This window comes from Mobula birostris, chromosome 29 (genome assembly GCF_030028105.1).
Source record: "Mobula birostris isolate sMobBir1 chromosome 29, sMobBir1.hap1, whole genome shotgun sequence".
Taxonomy (NCBI): Eukaryota; Metazoa; Chordata; class Chondrichthyes; order Myliobatiformes; family Myliobatidae; genus Mobula; species Mobula birostris.
This window is the reverse complement of record NC_092398.1, coordinates 10,598,652-10,618,376: the sequence shown is the minus strand read 5'-3', so window position 1 is coordinate 10,618,376 and position 19,725 is coordinate 10,598,652. Positions and strand designations below refer to the sequence as shown.

The window sequence follows — 19,725 nt, the reverse complement described above, 5'->3', positions numbered from 1 at the left end:
GTAATGATTCCTCTGGTTTGTGCCTCTCTGTCTCTGCGGGAAAGAAACAGCGGGAGGGAGCAGGTCGGATCCATTTACCGGTTTTATGCATTTTCGCAAAGCTCCGAGTTTTAAGAATGTGCATTTTCCATCGCCAGGGATTTTGGCTGGAGTACAGGGGTGGAGGAAGGATTTTGTCTCAATTATTTTGTTTCTAGGCGTGCTCCCTTTATGGTCAGACGTTCTGTGTGGTCTGAAGAGTGGCAAACTGTAAGTAAAGGCCACGTTGGGTGGGTGGGGGGGCAAAGATGAAGGCAGCAGATCAGTGCAAGGAAGGAGACGATTCTACAAAACTTACAAGCTGTCTTGAGATGATGGTTCAACCAATTGTTGGACTACTGTGAAATTGGGTACTGGGGTGCAGATACGTCTCTACCAAATGAGGTGTAAGGCGCTCCTTCCCTCTGCTAGCCTGCAGGTCACCCTTGGACAAGGTGGAGTACCTGCTTCTCCCACCTCCACTGATCAGTGTCACATGAAGTCATGGGAGAAGGTGGTGGACGGTTGTATGAGAAGCTGGTGCACACCACGTCCTGGTTATGCACCCACTGACACCAGGCAGACAATTTCTGAAGGGTATCGATAATGGCTAAACAGGGGTCATCTGTCTTGTAAAGACACTGCCCAGAAGAAGACAATAGCAAACCACTTCTGTAGAAAAATTTTCCCAAGAACAATCACGGTCAAAGAGGATAATTGCCTACATTATACAACACGACACATAATGATATTTATTTTGTCTACTTTGCAGAATCCTGTAACATACACTCAGTGGCCATTTTATTGGACAGCTCTTGTACTTAATAAAGTGGTGACTGAATTTATGTTCGTAGTCTTTGGCTGCTGTAGCCCATCCACTTCAAGGTTCGAAGTGTTGTACGTTCAGAGGTCCTCTTCTGCACATCACTGTTGCAACCTCCAAGCAGAGGTTGATACGTTGATTAGTAAGGGTGTCAGAAGTTACGGCAAGAAGGTATGAGAATGGGATTGAGAGGGGGAGTAAGTCAGCCATGATGGACCGAATGGCCGAATTCTTATGATCTTAATCAACTTGCAGCATGGATAACTCACCATGCTATCAAACTCACACATGTCCAATGGTTTGGGATCAACCTTTCTTTACTAACTGAGCTGCAGAACTTTTGTTTGTCTAGATCTCAACAGGTACAAACAATATTATTATCATGTGCTTTCCGAAGGATGCTCCTGGGTCAGATTCTGCCTGGCTGTGACATCTTTGTGAACAAATAGACTGGGCAGGTTTTGTCAAGCAGATGTATAGCGGATTGCTTTTTTTTGACGTGCTGTTACTACACATTGTTTGAACATGAAACCATCATGTCATATCCCATTGAATTACACTCAATGGTTACTTTATTAGGTATCTCCTGTAAGTATGTGGTCTTCTTCAGCTGTAGCCCATCTCCTTCAAGGTTTGATGTACTGTGCATTCAGAGATGTTCTTCTGCACACCACGTGGTTATTTGAGTTACTTTCACCTTCCAGTCAGCTTGACCCAGTCTGGCCATTCTCCTCTGACCTCCCTCATTAATGGGGCATTTTTGCCCACAGAACCACCACTCACTGGATTTTTTTTTTTTTTTGTTTGTTCTTTGCACTATTCTCTGTAAACTCCGGAGACTGTAATGCATGAAAATTCCTGGAGATCCTGAGATACTCAACCCACCCCTTCTGGCATCAACAACCATTCCACGGTCAAAGTCACATAGATCACATTTCTTCCACATTCTGATGGTTGGACTAAACAACAAGTGAACCTCTTGACCTTGTCTGCATGCTCTTATGCATTGAGTTGCTGCCACGTGATTGACTGATTAGATATTTGCATTAATGAGCAGTTGTACGGGTTTACCTAATAAAGTGGCCACTGGGTGTATTTTGCCTTCCATAAAAGAAAGGGAAGCAAATTGAAAAGGCTGCTAAACATTGCTGTTGACATTATCTCTGGACATTTAAAAAAAAAATTTCTTTCACATGTTTTTTCTGGTGAAAGGACTGTCCCTTCTTCAGAGTCTAATGATAACAAGAGGCCATTTTGGCCTGCGAGAAACCGGAAGACTGGAAACGATGAAGATTCCGATATGCCTGACATGGTCTGGAGACTCCTTGATTTGCTCAGTTAGCTTTGGAGCGTGTCCTTCAGGACTGGAATGCACTGAAATCTATGATTTTGTTTGGATCACAAGCAAGGATCTAATGGCTGCCAGCGGTGGGACGGCCCACCTGCTGTCAGAAGAATAGACATACATATCCCAACTCATTTATGTAGTCAGATTTCTTCTGAAGCCTATGGCTAACATCCCAGGACATGAAGGATGTCCATGGCCATAGACATTGATTGGGTGGTACAGTATGTTGGCCTTCAATAGTCCATGACTGAGTTCAAGAGCCACGAGGTAATGTCTGGTATATGCTCTATAAAACTCTGGTTTCAACCGCACTTGGAGTATTATGTTCAGTTCTGGTTGCCTCATTCTAGGACGAATGTGGAAGCTTTAGAGAGAGTGCAGAGGAGATTTACCAGGATGCTGCCTGGATTGGAGAGCATGTCTCATGAGGAAAGGTTGAGCGAGCTAAGGCTTTTCTCTTTGGAACGAAAGAGATTGAGAGGTGACTTGATAGAGATATACAAGAATTATAAGAGGTAAAGGTCGAAGTAACAGCCAGAGACTTTTTCCCAAGGGGGGAGAGGCCGACATAGCATGCCCACAACATACTAAACTAATCCTGACAGTATATCTTTGGAACGCCAGATGAAACTGGTGCACCTAGAGAAAACCCACGCAGTGACGGTGGAGAACGTATTCACTCCTTACAGACAGTGGCCGAAATTGAACGCCAATCTTACAGCTGGCGCTGTAATGGTGTCCCATTAACCACTTCGCTACAATGCAGGGATGAGATATTGTCCTTATCATGATAGGTTAGACATGTTGAGTCTGTATTCTTCGTAGTTTATCTCCTCCCTCACCTCCATTCAGGGCCCCAAACAGTCCTTCCAGGTGAGGCAACACTTCACCTGCTGGGGCCATCCAGTGCCCCTAATGCCGTCTCCTCTACATTGGTGAAACCTGTCGTTAACTGGAGCCTTCTCTACATTGGTGAGGCCCACCGCGAACTGGAGGCTGCTTCATTGAGCGCCTCTACTCCATCCGCCAAAAGCGGAATTTCTTGGTGGCCAAACATTTTAATTCCGACTCCCATTCCCATTCTGACATGGTCTCCTCTTGTGCCAAGATGAGACCACTCTCAGGGTGAGGAGAAACACCTTATATCTGTCTAGGTAGTCTCCTACCTGATGGCATGAATATCGATTTCTCCTTTTGCTGAAAAAAAAATCTCTTTCCCTGTCCTCTTCTTCTATTCCCCACTCTCTTCCGTCAGATTCCTTCTTCTCAAGACCTTTATCTTTCCAACCCACCTGGCTTCACCGATCACCTACAAGAGAAAAATCTGCAGATGCTGGCTTCTGAGCAACACACACAAAATACTGGAGCAACCCAGCAGGTCAGGTAGCATTTATGGAAAAGAGTAAACAGTTGACGTTTCTGGCCAAGACCCATCAGTCCTGCCCGAAACATCGACTGTACTCTTTTCTACAGATGCTGCCTGGCCTGCTGAGTTCCTCCAGCATTTTGTGCGTGTTGTTCACTGATCACCTTCTCGCTATCCACCTTCCTCCCACTTTTTATTCTTCCCCCTTCCTTTCCAATCCTGATGAAGGGTCTCAGCCCGAAACAGCGACTGTTTATTCATTTCTATGGATGCTGCCCGATCTTTGCGTGTTGCTTCTTCATAGTTTATTCAAACATATTGGATCCCATGGGGGCTTGACAGTGGAGATGTTGGTAAGCTTTCATTAGTGAGAGAGACTCAAACAAGGGGACACAATGACAAAATAAAGAGCCTGTACTTAAAAAAGTGAGTGGAAATGTCCTCTCAGATGGTCGTGAATATTTGGAGTTCTCTGCTCTAGAGAGTGATGGAGACATGAAATAGATGAAGATTTGAATGACCAAGGAACTGAAGCCTTTGGGTGACTGGCACATTGAAGTCATGATCATATTGAATGGTGGGGCAGGCTTGAGGGGCCAAATGCCCCACTCCTGTTCACGTTTTCTTGCGATACTTCGCTGAGACGAGACAACAATCTGGCCCTTAACACCCAGAAGATCAAGGAGATCATTGTGGACTTCAGGCATGCCAGGAACCACACTCAAGTCCCCATCTACATCAACGGAACTGTAGTGGAGCGTGTATCAAGCTTCAAATTCCTTGGTGTCCACATTTCCAAGGATCTCACCTGGTCCCTGAACTCCTCCATCCTGATCAAAAAGGTGCAACAGTGCCTTTATTTCCTGCGGAGCATGAAGAAAGCTCACCTCTGTCCCAGGATACTGACGGACTTTTACCACTGTACCACTCAGAGCATACTCACCAACTGCATCTCTGTGTGGTATGGCAATTGTCCCATATCGGACCGCAAAGCCCTCCAGCGTGTGGTGAAAACTGCCCAGTGGATTATCGGCACCGAATTGCCCACCATTGAGAACATCTACCATAAACGTTGCCTGGGCAGGGCGAGAAGCATTATCGAGGATGCATCTCACCCTAACCATGGACCTTTTACTCTTCCCCCCATCCGGTAGGCGCTACAGGAGCCTCTGCTCCTGCACCAGCAGGCACAGGAAGAGCTTCTTCCCTGAGGCTGTGACACTGCTGAACCTCACATCACAGCACTAAGCAGTATTGCATCCGTATTGTACTGTCTCAGTACTTTTATATTTGTGTGCTGTAGCACTTTTATTATTCGCAGTTATTTTGTAAATAACACTATTCTTTGCATTTCTGGTCAGATGCTAAATGCATTTCATTGGCTTTGTATCTGTACTCGGCACAATGACAATAAAGTTGAATCCAATCTAATCTAATCTAATCTAATGTGCCGTTAACAAATTCAAGGCAGGTTGGAGCTTTGGTCAAAGGAGATGGGACACTTCTGTAAGACCACTGGAACAGTCATGTCCTGAGGAAAAAACATGGATGGGGACTTCAGCAGCAGATGGGGTTGCGTTATGGGGAGGGTTGTGTGAGGAGTTAGAAGATGAGCTTAGTGAAAAGAGAATTTTTACACCAGCTGGATCTGTGGAGAGAGAAAGAAAGTTAATATTTCAGATCAAGGACTCTTTGTCAAAACTTGAAAGGGTCTTTGATCTGTTACTCTCTCCAAAGATGCTGCCTGACTTGTTGAGTGCTTCTAGCATTGTCTGTTTTTATTTCAGATTTCTGGCATCTGCAGCTTTTTAGAAAAATTTGGCGGCCTGTGTGGATAAATTGCTCGTTCGTTATGTACTGTGTCATATGACGTGGGTGATCTGTTCTTGGCAAGTTTTTCTACAGAAGTGATTTGGCTGTGTGCCTTCTTCTGGGCAGGGTCTTTAGAAGACAGGTGACCATCCACCCCCTACCCCAGCCATTATCAATACTCTTCAGAGATTGTCTACCTGGCACCAGTGGTCGCACAACCAGGAGCTGTGATATGCATCAACTGCTCATACAACCATCCACCACCCGCTCCCATGACCCTGATGGGTGGGGGGGGGAGGGAGGGGGCTAAGCAGGTGTTACACCTCGCCCAAGGGTGATCTGCGAGCTAGCAGAGGCAAGGAGCGCCTTACACTTCCTTTGGAGACATACCGTATCCCAAGTGTAGATAAATATCCAGGTCAGAGTCGAGGGCAGGACTGTGAGAACTCAGGAGGGAAGCAGGACCAGGGAACAAGAGTTCACGAGGGAGTAAAGGGCAACAGTTTTGTCCTGAGCAGACTGTTTCAAACCTCAGTTCACAGATTCAATGGTATCTCTGCAAGTGCCAATGGATTTATGTCTTTTTCATCACACAAGGGCTTACTCCACCCTCTGGAGCGGAAAATTCCAAGTATTCACTAACCCCCTTGGAGAAGACACTTCAAAGTGCCTCAATTTTTTTTTTAAATGATGGGCTCCCTTTGCGATTTGTTCTTTGCAAATGAACAACCTCTCAGCATCAATGATTACGTCAGGTGCCTATCAAAGTTTAGCACCAGGAAGTTTGGTGGATGTTGGGGGAAGATGGTTGAATCAAAGGTTGAAAAACTTTTAAAGGGGTTCAAGCAACACACATCAAAGTTGCTGGTGAACGCAGCAGGCCAGGCAGCATCTGTAGGAAGAGGTGCAGTCGACGTTTCAGGCCGAAACCCTTCGTCAGGACTTTTAAAGGGGTTCATTTATTTTCAAAGCATGTATCCATGTACAATTCTGAAATCCGTCTTCTCCAGATAACCACGAAACCAAGAAAGAACATGAAAGTTGTTCAGGAGAGAAACATCAAGCCCACCCCCTCCCCGCACAAAAAAAACGGCATCCCAATCGTCAGCCCCCAAACCGCCGCACCCCTCACACAAGACAGAATAAGAATATTGACCGTCAAAACAACCCCACACAGAAAAAACTAACAGAATAGAACATCAACCCCTTCGCACAACGAAATGGAAAAGGAACGGAAAAGGATCAGCGGAGGGTTGGAGGGAATGTCCGGCTGTTGGAGACGGGAAGCCTGGCAAGGTACCAGGTTGTGGCAGAGGTGAGCCAGAGCTGCACCTTGTCCGTATGAATGTGGAAACATTTCTGCTACAATATGTCCTGTGGGAAGGGCCTGATGAGAGAATTTGTTTTTTTTCTCTCAGAGTGAGCCAGACCCTGATGAATGATAATATTAAGAATAATATTGATCTTGGCACTGCTGGAATAATTAAAATTCCATATTTACTTCTTTCCCCCCCATCCCCTTCACTAATTGCTGAGTTTCATCCAGTAGACATAGTTCCACAAATTGCTTGAGAAATTTGTGAAATGTTTTTCCGGGATGCACCAGGTTCGATTTTGAACAGTGAAGAATGATGTACGTTAATCTCCTAAGTAGACGCCTTGGCCACTTTATTAGGCTAATGCAAATATCTAAGTAGCCAATCATGTGGCAGCAACTCAATGCATGAGAGCATGCAGACAAGGTCAAGAGGTTCAGTTGCTGTTCAGACCAAACATCACAATGGGGAAGAAATGTAATCTAAGTGACTTTGACCGTGGATTGATTGTCAGTGCCAGACGGGCTGGTTTAAGTATCTCAGGAACTGCTGATCTCCTGGAATTTTCACTCACAACAGTATTTAGCTTACAGAGAATGGTGTGAAAAACAATAAACACCCAGTGAGTGGCAGTTCTGTGGGCGAAAATGCCTCGTTAATGAGAGAGGTTGGAGGAGAATGGCCAGACAGGTTCAAGTTGACAGGAAGGCGACAGTAACTCAAGTAACCACACGTCACAGCAGCAACGTGCAGAAGAGCATCCCTGAATGCGCAACACGTCGAAACTTGAAATGGATGGGCTACAGCAGCAGAAGACCATGAACAGTGGCCACTTTATTAGGTATAGGAGGTCTCTAATAAAGTGGCCACTGAATGTATGTTTTCTTTTGTTAAATGAACCTTTGCTTTGCATCTGGAGAACAACCCTGTGAGAGCTGTTAGTGTCACATTGTGGGAGGAGGGGGTCTCATAACTGTTTCTTAACCCATCTAATCCCATCCGCCTTCCCACCCCCGGTACTAAACCGTGAGAGACACCCAACGGAACCATTTTCACGATGATGTTGTGTTGTGTTGCTCTGGTTTGAACAATTAACCTGCCCAACCGGTCTTTGGACTGTGGGAGGAAACCAGAGCCCCCGGAGGAAACCCACGCGTTCGTGGAGAGAACGGGAAAACTCCTTATAGACAAGCGGAGGGAGTGCTGCTTCATTTAGCTGTATGGCAATTAAACTTGTAACTTGGCCTTCAAATAATCCCCCCCCCCCCCCCGCGATTAATTCTGTCTCCTGTCCGTGCCCTGCTCACCCAGGTATATGTCCAGATGCCTTGTAAGAATTGTCATTGTTTCTGTCTTCGGCACCTTCTCCTATACCAGATACCAACTACTCTATGTATGAAAAAGTTACTCCTCAAATCCCCTTTAAACATCCTCCGTCTCCCCTTATACCTGTCGTTTAGACGTACCTGCCACAGAAAACTATCTCTGTCTATGACACAGGGAGGTTAACCAGAATGGGGAATGGACAAGGAGGGAAAGGGGGAGATATATTGTTTCATTTTTTAAGATTTTTATTTACTTTTATTAAGAGGAAAGCATAGAACAGGCCCTTCGAGCCTCACCGCCCAGAGACCCCCAATTTAACCCGAGCCTAATCACAGGACAATTTACAATGACCGATATAACCTACGAAACCGGTACGTCTTTGGACTGTGGGAGGACCCAGAGAAAATCCACACTTTCCACGGGGAGGATATACAGCCTCCTTACAGATAACGTCAGAATTGAACTTCGACGCCCCGCCGCGAAGCCGCGGCACTTTTGATGATCTCAAGTGAGAGGAATCGATGCTCGTGCCATCGGGGTTGGAGGCTACCCAGGGGGAATATGAGACGCTGCTGCTCCAACTTGAGCTTGGCCTCACTGTGGGAGTACAGGAGGTCATCTCCCAGTTCCGGTGTTAGAATGGAACAGAAGGGAAGTAGAATTGAAATGGGAGATCCTGTGTTTTGTGGCAGACAGAGCAAAAGTCCTCGATAAAGAGGCTTCCCAATCTGTGTTGGATCTCACTGGAAGCAGTGGACACAATGGACGACCCCATCGCCTCACAGGTGTACTGTTGCCTCACCTGAATGGAGGTGAGGGAGGAGGTGTATGGGCAGGTCATGCTACCAGGGATAAGTGCCATGAGGGAGATTAGTGGGGAGGGACAAGTTGATAAGAAAGACACATAGACAGCAATTCCTATGATACAACAGGGTCTTTTAAGAGACTCCTGGACAGGTACATGGAGCTCAGAAAAACAGAGGGCTATTGGTAACCCTAGGTCTTAAGAGACTCCTGGACAGGTACATGGAGCTCAGAAAAACAGAGGGCTATTGGTAACCCTAGGTCATGTTCAGCACAGCTTTGTGGGCTGAAGGGCCTGTATTGTGCTGTAGGTTTTCTATGTTTCTCTGTCTCCTTATATACTTGAGGAAGGATATACTGGCCTTGAAGGTGGTGTGGAGGAGGTTCACCAGGTTGATTCCAGAGATGAGGGGGTTAGACTATGAGGAGAGATTGAGTCACCTGGGACTGTACTCGCTGGAATTCAGAAGGATGAAAGGAGATCTTATAGAAACATATAAAATTATGAAAGGGATGGACAAGATAGAGGCAGGAAAGTTGTTTCCACTGGTAGGTGAGACTAGAACTAGGGGGCATAGCCTCAAGATTCGGGGGAGTAGATTTAGGACAGAGATGAAGAGGAACTGCTTTTCCCCAAAGAGTAGTGAACCTGTGGAATTCTCTGCACAATGAAGCAGTGGAGGCTACTCAGTAAGTATATTTAAGATAAGGTTGGATAGATTTCTGCATAGTAAGGGAATTAAGGGTTTTGGGGAAAAGGGCAGATCAGCCATGATCTTCCTGAATGGCAGAGCAGGCTCACTGGGTCAGATGGCCTACTCCTGCTCCTATTTCTTACGTTCTTATGAGAGTGGAGAGGTATCACCCAACATCTTGTTATAAAAGCACGGCATTGTGAAGTGGACTTACCTGAGAACAGCTGTTGTTCCAGTCGGCCACCTTGGACGCCACTGAAATGGTCTGCTTCCTTCGGGTAACTGTTTCTGTCACGCTGACGTAACTCCGGCTGGGATCTGTCGTGATGCACCTCCGGGACTCCGCGGTGTCCGAAGCATGCGAGCCATTGCTCGGCCTCGCGGCCAGCCCCTCGGACGCAGCCCCGCTGCCGCGGCGCTCGGTCGCCTCGCCCGTGCTGCCCTGGTGGCTGGCCCTGCGGGAGGCCAGCCGGGAGTAGTCCAGGCCCAGGTCCCCCTCCTGCCTGGCGGGCTCGCCCAGGGACTCCGCGCGGCCGCTCCTCCAGGTGCTCCTTTCCGCTGGGTCCGCAGCGGCGGCGTTCCTCATCTCCAGCCGGCTCCTCCTCGACCGGTAGGAGGCGACGCTGTTGCAGACGCCATCGTCGTCTGCCGTCTCGGAGGACCTCACCGTGACCCCGCTGCTGACAGACAGCCCGGACACGGACTCTGTCTCGTCCTCTTCGCTGCTGTCCGACTCCAAGTGCTTCATTGTGATATCGCTCCGGCAGATGGATATCTCGTACGGGATGCTGATGTTACTCCTCTGAATGGACACGTCACCGGCGCCGATGGTGATGTTGCTAGTGCAGGTATGTTTCTCCTTTGGCACCGCGGCACTGCTACCCCTCTGAGACGACAGCTCCGACGGAAGTATCATAATGCTGCTGGTTACTTTATTTGGCACCGCTCTGGGAGAGAGCCGCTGCTCTCCTGCACCCGCCTCCCCCCCTGCCATCATCACTTCCTTCTTGTCGATGGCGATGATAGCCGGCTTAATGATAGCTTTGGACCTCAGGCCTTCGCGAGGGCTGCACACCCTCTTCAGCTCTGGGCCCGCCCTCTGGCTCGCGGCAGCGTCTTCCACTGCGGCCGCTTCAATGCGCTTGTACCTCAGGGGGTCTTCCACCGGGCAACACTTCACGGCGGTGTACTCCAGCCCCAGGTCCTGGGACCTTGAGGAATGCAGGTACTTCGACCGCCGGGGCCTCGTCGTCGTCGGCGAGCCTCCTGGCACGGCCCCCGGGTCGGACGGCGGCTTCTCCGCCGGCTTTGCCGGCGCGGATTCGTGATCGGTGGCCAGGGGCACCTCAAACTCAACCACGAAGGAGTTCTTGGCTTCGCTGAGGGAAAGCGGGGAGGCCGAGTGATTCCTGTAGGGGGCCATCATTCCATTCTGAAGGGCAGGGGGAGCACTTGTGGATAACAGCTCTTCACCCGAGCCGTTAACATCATTCTGACACGCCGATTTCTCATTCTCGGAAACTTCTGAATAACTTGGCGTTTTTCTCTGTCTGTCTGAAAGGGAAGAGTGCTCCAGCTCCCCGTCATCTCTATTCAGTTTGCTCTTGGGTCCATTTACGCTCTGCTTACTCTGAGCGCCCCAGGGTCTCTTCACGTTGGACTCGTTGGCCGCGGGAGGATAGCGACTCAGCACAGACGGAGGCTCCCTCATCTTCCTGACTTTCTCTGAGTGCAGCTCCTGATCCTTCTGTTCGGAGCAGGGTGCAGAAGCCTTCTCCTCGGTTTTCTTCTCACCAGGCGTGACCCTTGGGTTCGAAGACGACCGCTGAAAGCGTCTACCAGTACTGGGACTGAGAGGACGTCTGTAGCTCTTTACTGTGCTGCTGTCCTCCAGTAACAAGTCTCGGTTCCTCGGTTTCTCCCTCTGGGACCTTGGCTGTGATGAAACCTCCTGAGGTTTCTCTTTCGGGACCTGTGGCTCCGCTGCGACGCCCCTGTACTTTGGTTTGTCCTGCCGGGACCTGACGCGCACCTCCTGCTGTGGGGTCTCGCCGTTCCTCGGGGCTTTCTCCCTCGACATCTGCTGCTTCATCTCCTCGATCTGGCTGCCCAGCAGCTTGGCAAGCGACTGCTCGTTCAGGTACTTCTCCTGCAGCTCATTGTGCTTAGCCTCTGTCTTCTTCAGGTCCTCCTCCACCACCTCGAGGAAGGTGAGGCGCTTCTTCAACCTTTCTATCTCTTGAGTGAGTTCCTTAACTTTGTTGTCTTCTTGGCCTCCCTGAGTCTCCTTGTTTCTGAGCTCAACATTGTGTGTTATAGTCAGAGCGTCCAACCCCCCCTTTCCTAAGGTTCCTTTGGAAGGGAGGCCAGAGGTCATTTTCTCCTCTATCCTGAGATCACCTCGGTCCCCTGTATAACCGTATGTCTTCTCACTGACGTTTGCCCGGAGGTTCGAGGAGTTCTTGCTTTGATCCACCATGTTTAATCTGTTATTCATTTCCAATTTCATTGTCAGGTCCTGTATAACTTGCTCGTTCTCTTGCAGCGTTTCATTCATGCTCTTCCTCTCCTCGGCCAAGATGACCGTTAGAGATTTTAACTTCTCCAGCTCCTCGATTATGGATTTTTCTGTTTTGTCGAGTCGGTTCTCCGAGGACTCCAGCTCCTTCACCCTGCCGCGGAGCAGCTCCAGCTCGGATGTCAGCTTCCTGGTCAGGTTTTTCTCCTCGTTCAGGCTCAGGCCCAGCTGAGTGCAGTCCGATTTGCTCCTGTTAAATGCCTCCTCCAGCTTTTCCAGCTCTGCCATCCTGTCCTGCAGCTTCTCAATCTCCTCTTTGAGGTCCTTGCTCAGCTTGACCTCCGCCTCCAGCTTCTCCTTCAGGTTCCTGCACATGTCCTCGGCCTTCCGCACCTCCTCGTCCTTCCCCTCGATGGCGAGGACGCGCTTGCGCAGGACGTCCACCTCGGACAGGAGGCTGGAGTTGCTGCCCTCGCCCTGAATGACCTTGTCCTGCAGGTCCATAATCTCATCCTCCATCCGATGGAGGCTTCGGGTGGCTTCCTCCAGTTCATCCACCCGCCGCGCCAAGCTGGCCAGCTTAAGCCTCAGCTGGCGAGTTGACGTCTCCTTGAGGTTCATCATGTCAGTCATTACTCTCCCTTTAAAAGGCCAAGTTCAGATTGGGGAGGGATTAGCTAGGTTGCAAAATAACTTCTCTCTCTGTCCGAAAGCCTTTCCCCCCTTCTTTGGGCATTTATCGGTTGCCTCTTCTGACTGGGCTTTATATCTCAAGTGTTGAAAATGGCGCCAGCACAATTTTCACTTGTCTTGTTCCAAACCTTTTTTGCCTTTGAGTCTGAAAAGCTTCTTGTAGCATCAAAAGCATTTTAACCTGTAAAGAGAAAAAAAGATACTTCAGAATTCTTGTCAAGGCATTGCAAAGAGTTTTTGTTAATTGGATTTTACTTGGGTCAGGAGCAACTTTTCTTAACATAGTCCTGAGAAAGACAAACTTTTACCAATTTCCTCCAGGAAGTTATGTTGCAACTTTATAAGTCACTGGCTAATGCCACATCCAGAGTGCATTCGGTTCTGGTCACTCCCAGTTATGGAGGCTTTGGAGGGAGTGCAGAAGGTTTACCAGGATGCTGCCTGAATTAGAAGGCATGTACTCAAGGTGGGACTGGGCAAACTTGGGTTGTTTTTGTTTCTGGAGCAGTGGAGGCCAAAGTGAGACCTGATAGAGCAGGGCTACCCAGCCCTTTTTTTTCTGCCATAGACCAATACCATTAAGCAAGAGGTCCGTGAACCTCAGGTTGGGAACCCCTGTGATAGAGGTTTATAAGGTTATGAGAGACACAGACAGAGCAGACAGTTTCTTTCTCCCAAGGCTGAAATGCCTAATACTAGATGATACAGTCTAAAGGTTGGTATCATCCAACCTTTTACATGCCATGGACCAATACCATTAAGCGAGGGGTTCGTGGACCACAGGTTGGGAACAACTGATCTATGGAGAGAGCAAGAAAATTCAAAGGAGGTTCACGAGGCAGGTTTTGTTTTATACCGAGTGGCTGGTACCTGGAACATGCTGCCACAGGTGGAAGTGGGGACAAATATGATGGAGGTGTTTAACTGACTCTTAGACAGGCATATGGAGGAATATGGACATTGTGTAGGGGATTACTTTAGTTAGGGTTTAATTGCTAGTTTATTTTGGCACAACATCGTGGGCCCAAGGGCCAATTCCTGTGCTGTACTGTTCTGTTTTCAATAAACAGTCTATACCATTTCCAGCAAATTTACAATCATGGATCCTGAGAACTCCCAGGTAAAGTCATCATGTCAATGTTTTCAACGTTTAAGAGACGTTTGGGTGGGTACGTGGATGGTAGGGGTATGGACGGCTATGGTCCGGGTGCAGATCAATGGGAGTAGGCAGTTTAAATGGAATATTGTATCATTTAATGCATGCATTAGTAAATGACAATAAAAGAGGACTGTGTGTCCTCATAATCTAAATGGTTTGGCGTGGACTAAGATGGGCCAAAGGGCCTGTTTCTGTGCTGTACTTTTCTATGACTATGTTCTAAAGCCTGATCTGGAATGAAAGAGTAAAGGATGCTGGGTTCGAAAATATCTTTGTAGATGAATATATTTCCTGTATTCAACTACGTGTAACAATCAAAACCTGCAGCATATTTTCCTTAAATGAGGTTTATGTTACCTGACAAAATTGTGTTACTTATTGGAAAAAAAAACATACAATAAAAGCTCAAGAATTATTAAAGTTCATTGTGATGCACATCAGTATGATTGGAATTCGGTATTATACTGTATCTACAGCATAGAGGGAGGCCATTCAGCCCAATAGATATATACTGGCATCCACGCTTCCACCCCGCATGGACCCTAGAAGGATACTCTCTATTGCTTTCCACGGCGTATCCTTATCTGTGTTTGTGTTCAGGGGTTCCCAAACTTCTTTTATACCATGGACCAATACCATTAAGCAAGGGGATGTGGATCTTCAACTCCCACTGAGACAGAAAATTACATGCACTGCCCCCACCCCGCCACACACACACACACACACACACAAAAACAATTGTCCTGCTGGACCCCCTTTTCTACATTTCCTTTGGATCTAGTTTTGACTTCTGAACCTTATCGGATCAATTGTGGGGATGTGGCGCGTACGTGCGCGGCCGATTGAATCTGCTGGGCCTCCTACACGTGGGAGGAACTCACCTTTTACACGGGCTTTCAAGTGTGCGTGTGCGTGTGCGTGTGCGTTTTTTTTCTTATTTGTCTTGGAGGGCATGGTTCGTCACCCCCACAGTAAGTTGCCAAACGTGTGTAGAGGCCAACGTGTCTCAGTTAAATATTTAATCCAATTACAGTACTCCATTGTTATCCTTGCTGCACGCTTATGCCACAACCTTCTTATATTTTACGTCACCGGTTTCCCCCAGAACTGAAAACTCCTTCACTCAGAGGGTCGTGAGAGTGGGGAACGAGCAGCCAGTGTGAGTGGTCCATGCAAGCTCCATTTCAACGTTTAAGAGAGTTTGGATAGGTACATGGATGGGAGGGGTATGGAGGTCAATGGTCCCAATGCAAAAATCGCTGGGAGTAGGCAGTCTAATGGGTTAGCACAGACTAGATGGAATGAATGGACTGTTTCTGTGCTGTGCTTTTCCATGATTCTATCCTTTCCAGATCACCAAGTCCTTGTACCATCTTAGGAATTTCTGTACAGCACTACAGACTCCTGCTTAACAATAGAGAGATATTGATGCCAAAGTGTCACAGTAGATTACAAGTGCACAGACCTATAAATATTATAAGAGAATTAGAAAGAATAAAAAAATAAGTTACTTCAAACAGTCTAATGGGAGAGGGTCATCACTTCCCCGGCTATAGGTTGACTCTTTATAGAGCCTAATGGCCAAGGGTAAGAGTGACCTCATATAGCACTCTTTGGAGCGGAGCAGTTGTCTTAGTCTATTACTAAAAGTGCTCCTCTGTTCAGCCAAGGTGGCATGCAGAGGGTGAGAACCATTGTCCAGAATTGCCAGGATTTTCTGTAGGGTCCTTTGTTCTACCACAGCCTCCAGTGTGTCCATTCTGACGCCTATAACTGAACCAGCCTTTCTAATCGGTTTATTGAGCCTGTTAGCATCACCCGTGTTGATGTCATTGCTCCAGCACGCCACCGCATAGAAGATTTTTCTGGTGACAACAGACTGGTGGAACACGTGAAGGAGAGGCCTGCAGACTCCAAAGGACCTCAGTCTCCTTAGGAAGTAGAGGCAGCTCTGGCCCTTCTTGTACACAGCCTCTGTGTTGGTGCTCCACTCAAGTCTGTCAGCCAATATACTTATATTTAATATTTTTGTAGGATATTGTTCACGCCCATCTCAGAAACATCCCATTAGTACCACTCCTATTTCCTATTTTCCTCCACCTATTATTTTTCTGTAATTTGTTCTCTGGGCGGGAGGTGGAGGACTTGTGATGTGCATCAGCTGCTCATACGACCATCCACCACCTTCTCCCATGGCTTCACGTGACCCTGATCGGGGGGGGGCTAAACAGGTGCTACACCTTGCCCAAGGGTGACCTGCAGGCCAGCTGAGGGAAGGAGCACCTTACACCTCCTCAGGTACAGGCGTATCCCCACCCCACCACCTGCAAACACTCTATCATTACTTCTTTTATTTTTGCACTATTTATTTATTCTGCAAGTTATAAATCATACTGTCACGAAACAACAAACCTCACGTCAAAGAAGACACAGTGCTGATTCTGATATGGCGCAGTCACGGATCTGCTTTCAGTTCCAGCATAGTCAGAATTCAAATAATGTCCGTAATTCAAAGCAGATTAAAGTGCCTAACACGCAAACACGAGGAAATCTGCAAATGCAGGAAATTCAAGCAACACACCCGAAACGTCGATTGTGTTCCTTCCTATGGATGCTGTCTGGTCTGCTGCATTCCACCATTTGTGTGTGTTGCTTAAAGTGCTTAACAACTAGCTTTCTTTGCCACATGTAGAGTGAAATGTGTCTTTTGTGTCAACAACCAACACAGTCTGCAGATATGCTGGGGGCAGCCCGCAAATATCACCACAATTCCAGTGCTAACAGCTTACCAGCCCTAATTCATCGTCCTTCGGAAATAACGTGGAAGGAACCCCCCTCCCCCCACAGTCTTATAGAAAACGTACAAACTCCTTACAGACCACAGCAGGTATTGAACCCTGATTGGAGATTGCTGATGCCGTAAAGCACTGCGCTTACTACTACGCTACCAGGTCGCCCGTAACACATCTGTCTCCTCCGTAGGCACCCAGCCAATCATTGAATAATCAGAAGCATAACTCTTTATGCCAGGCTGAATCGGAGGGGTCGGGTATGGGCCGAGTCTGGTGGTGGGGACCAGTCCTGAGGAACAACCTGATGTTTGGACGATTTAAACGCCAGGCCAGGGCATCGGGACCAGAGGCGAAGGCCAGATCTGTTTGCTGATCCGCGGCTCCACACTGAACTGCAGTGCTGGCTGCAGTGACACCCGGCTTCGCGCCTGTGATCTTGCAATGTTTACTTGGCTTCGGGATGAACTGCGGCTATGGCCTGCTGCAGCTGCAGTGATGTCTGGCTTGGTGTCTTTGGTAAAACTCCACTTCTGAAGCTATTTGCTTACCTTTACTGTTTGCACCATTTGTGATTTTTTTCCCTCTCTCTCCCTCTCTGCATATTGGGTGTTGATGGTCTTTTCTTTCAAATGGGTTCTTTTGGGGTTTCTTTGTTTGGTGGCTGCCAGTAAGGAGATGAATCTCAAGGTTGAATAATGTATACATACTTCGATATTAAATGTATTTTGAACTTTGAGTCTGCTGTTAACGCAAACAACTCAACTATCTGTCTGTGTCAATTACTTGTGAGAAATAAATCTGTATTGGAACCTGAATTTTCTAGTTTACAGGATCCAATTGTTGCTGGTCGTCCTGATGCCCTGGCTGTCAAAGGATAGGACAGGAATCTCTAGAAAAGTAGATTCGAACGCCGAGCTCTGGTAGCTGATTGATCATCTGTGAGCCAGTTTCCCCCTGGATGAAATGCTGCTTCAGAGAGAAATGAACCCCAGCTGCACGCAAGCCATTGGGTATATTTAAGGCAGAGGTTAAGAGCAGTTACTACCCCTCAACCATCAGGACCTTGAACAATAGGCGATAACTACACTCACTTACCTATCCATCGAGAAGTTCCCACAACCAATGATCTCACTTTAAGGACTCTTTTATTTCACGTTCTCGTTATTTATTGTGATTTATTTATATTTGTATTTGCACAGATTGTTCTCTTCTGCACTCTGGTTGATCTTTCATTGATCCTGTTATAGTTAGTATTCTACAGATTTACTGAGTATGCCCACAGCAAGATGAATCTCAGGGTCGTATTATATGGTCACATATAGGTACTTTGATAATAGAATTTACTTTGAACCTCAGTGCTTTCTGCCCCGCAGTCAGTGGCAAACCCCTCAGCTCAGTGCAAGATGTCAGCTATCCCTCAGCTTACAGAACAACTACAAAATTAAGTCACATAGATAAGATCATATATCATTGGAGCAGAATTAGGCCATTCAGCCCATCAAGTCTGCACCACCATTTCATCATGTCTGATCCATTTTCCCGCTCAACCCCATTCTCTTGTCTTCTCCCTGTAACCTTTCACACCCTGACTAATCAAGAACCTATCAACCTCTGCCTTATTGTACCCAGCCTCCACAGCTGCCTGTGGGAAAAAAAATTCCACAGATTTACCACCCTGTTCTCACCCCACTAGACTGTACAAACACCAATGGGAAGATGAGGCAGTCCTCAAGGCAGCCATCTTACTTTGCATTGAATAATGTCCAGTGCAGTAGTAATGAACATGCTTGTAATTACTGAGGTTAAAGTGACAGCGAACATTGTTCTCGCCCTGAAAGTCAACACATGGTGCGAAATTAACAATTTAAAGCTGCCACGTTTGAACTTTGGCTTTGAGCGGAAGCTATTTAATCCCGTGCTTGGAATTGAACCAGTTGGACTGATCCAAAGTTGACCTTACTTCTGGTGGTGAATTTTGGGGAAGGTGGTTGGGAGGGGCGAGGGGAGGAGTTGTACCAGAATTAGAGCCTTGCAGTCTATCGCCAGCTGTTTCTCAAGATTAAAAATACCGCACTATTATATCAGCAAGTATGTGCCTTAACTCACACGCAGGAAATCTTGGCAGCTGGGAGGACATCCCAAGCGGTCAACAGACCCAAAATGGGAGATGGAACAGACTCGTCCCCTTCCCTGCCATTTCATCTCAGTGGGTTGGGATCAAATCCAAAGCTTCCAGGAGGGGGAATTGATTTTAAATATCAAATCCGGCCAACCAGAATGCAGAAGACTGAGAGGAGATTTGAAAGAGGTTTACAAAATAATGAGGGGTATAGATAGGGTAAATGCAAGCAGGCTTTTTCCACTGAGGTTGGGTGGGACGACACTTCCAGGTCATGGCTTAAGGGTGAAAAGTGAAAAGTTCAATGGGAACATGAGGGGAAACTTCTTCACTCACAGGGTGGTGCGAGTGTGGAACAAGCTGCCAGCACTAGTGGTGCACGCGAGCTCGATTTCAACGTTTGAGAGAAGTTTGGATAGGGACATGGATGGTAGGCGTATGAAGGGCTATGATCCTGGTGCAGGTCAATGGGAGTCATCATCACCATCACCATCAGGTGCCGTGCCCAGTTTGAGCTTTGACTGCCATGGCCCACACACTCCTGTTTCGGGTCAAGTGGATCAATTCATTGGTATTCATTTCCAGTTCTCTGGCTGCTGTCTCCATCATCATTTGTCTTTGTCTTCCTCTTGCTTTCTTCCCTTCAATCTTTCCCATAATTACCGTGCATTCTAACTCCTCTTTCCTAATCACACGTCCAATGAAGTTACGTTGCCTTTTCATGATCTCATACATTATTACTCATTTTGTGCTTGCTCTGTTCATGACATCCTTGTTAGATATTCGTTTTGTCCATGATATTCTTCGCATCCTTCTAAAAAACCACATCTCTGCTGCTTCAATTTGTTTCCTCATGTTACTAGATATTGTCCAACATTCTGAGCCACATAACATAACTGGATAAACGTAACATTTCAGTGCTCTGAGGCGGGTTGT

The 19,725-nt window shown here is 47.3% G+C and overlaps 1 protein-coding gene across 4 annotated transcripts in view; it reads right to left on the bottom strand.

Annotated features, from left to right (window-relative positions):
* Window positions 1–19,725, bottom strand: part of luzp1 (leucine zipper protein 1) — a 198,666-nt gene that overhangs the window by 41,819 nt on the left and 137,122 nt on the right. For all 4 annotated transcript variants that reach the window (XR_011883569.1, XR_011883570.1, XM_072246820.1 and 1 more), the window contains one exon: window positions 9,723–12,900. Coding sequence is in view for 2 of the 4 variants with exons in the window: in XM_072246820.1 (XP_072102921.1) it covers window positions 9,723–12,659 (2,937 nt within the window). In the remaining 2 variants the exon portion in view is untranslated. The remainder of the gene's footprint in view (window positions 1–9,722; window positions 12,901–19,725) is intronic.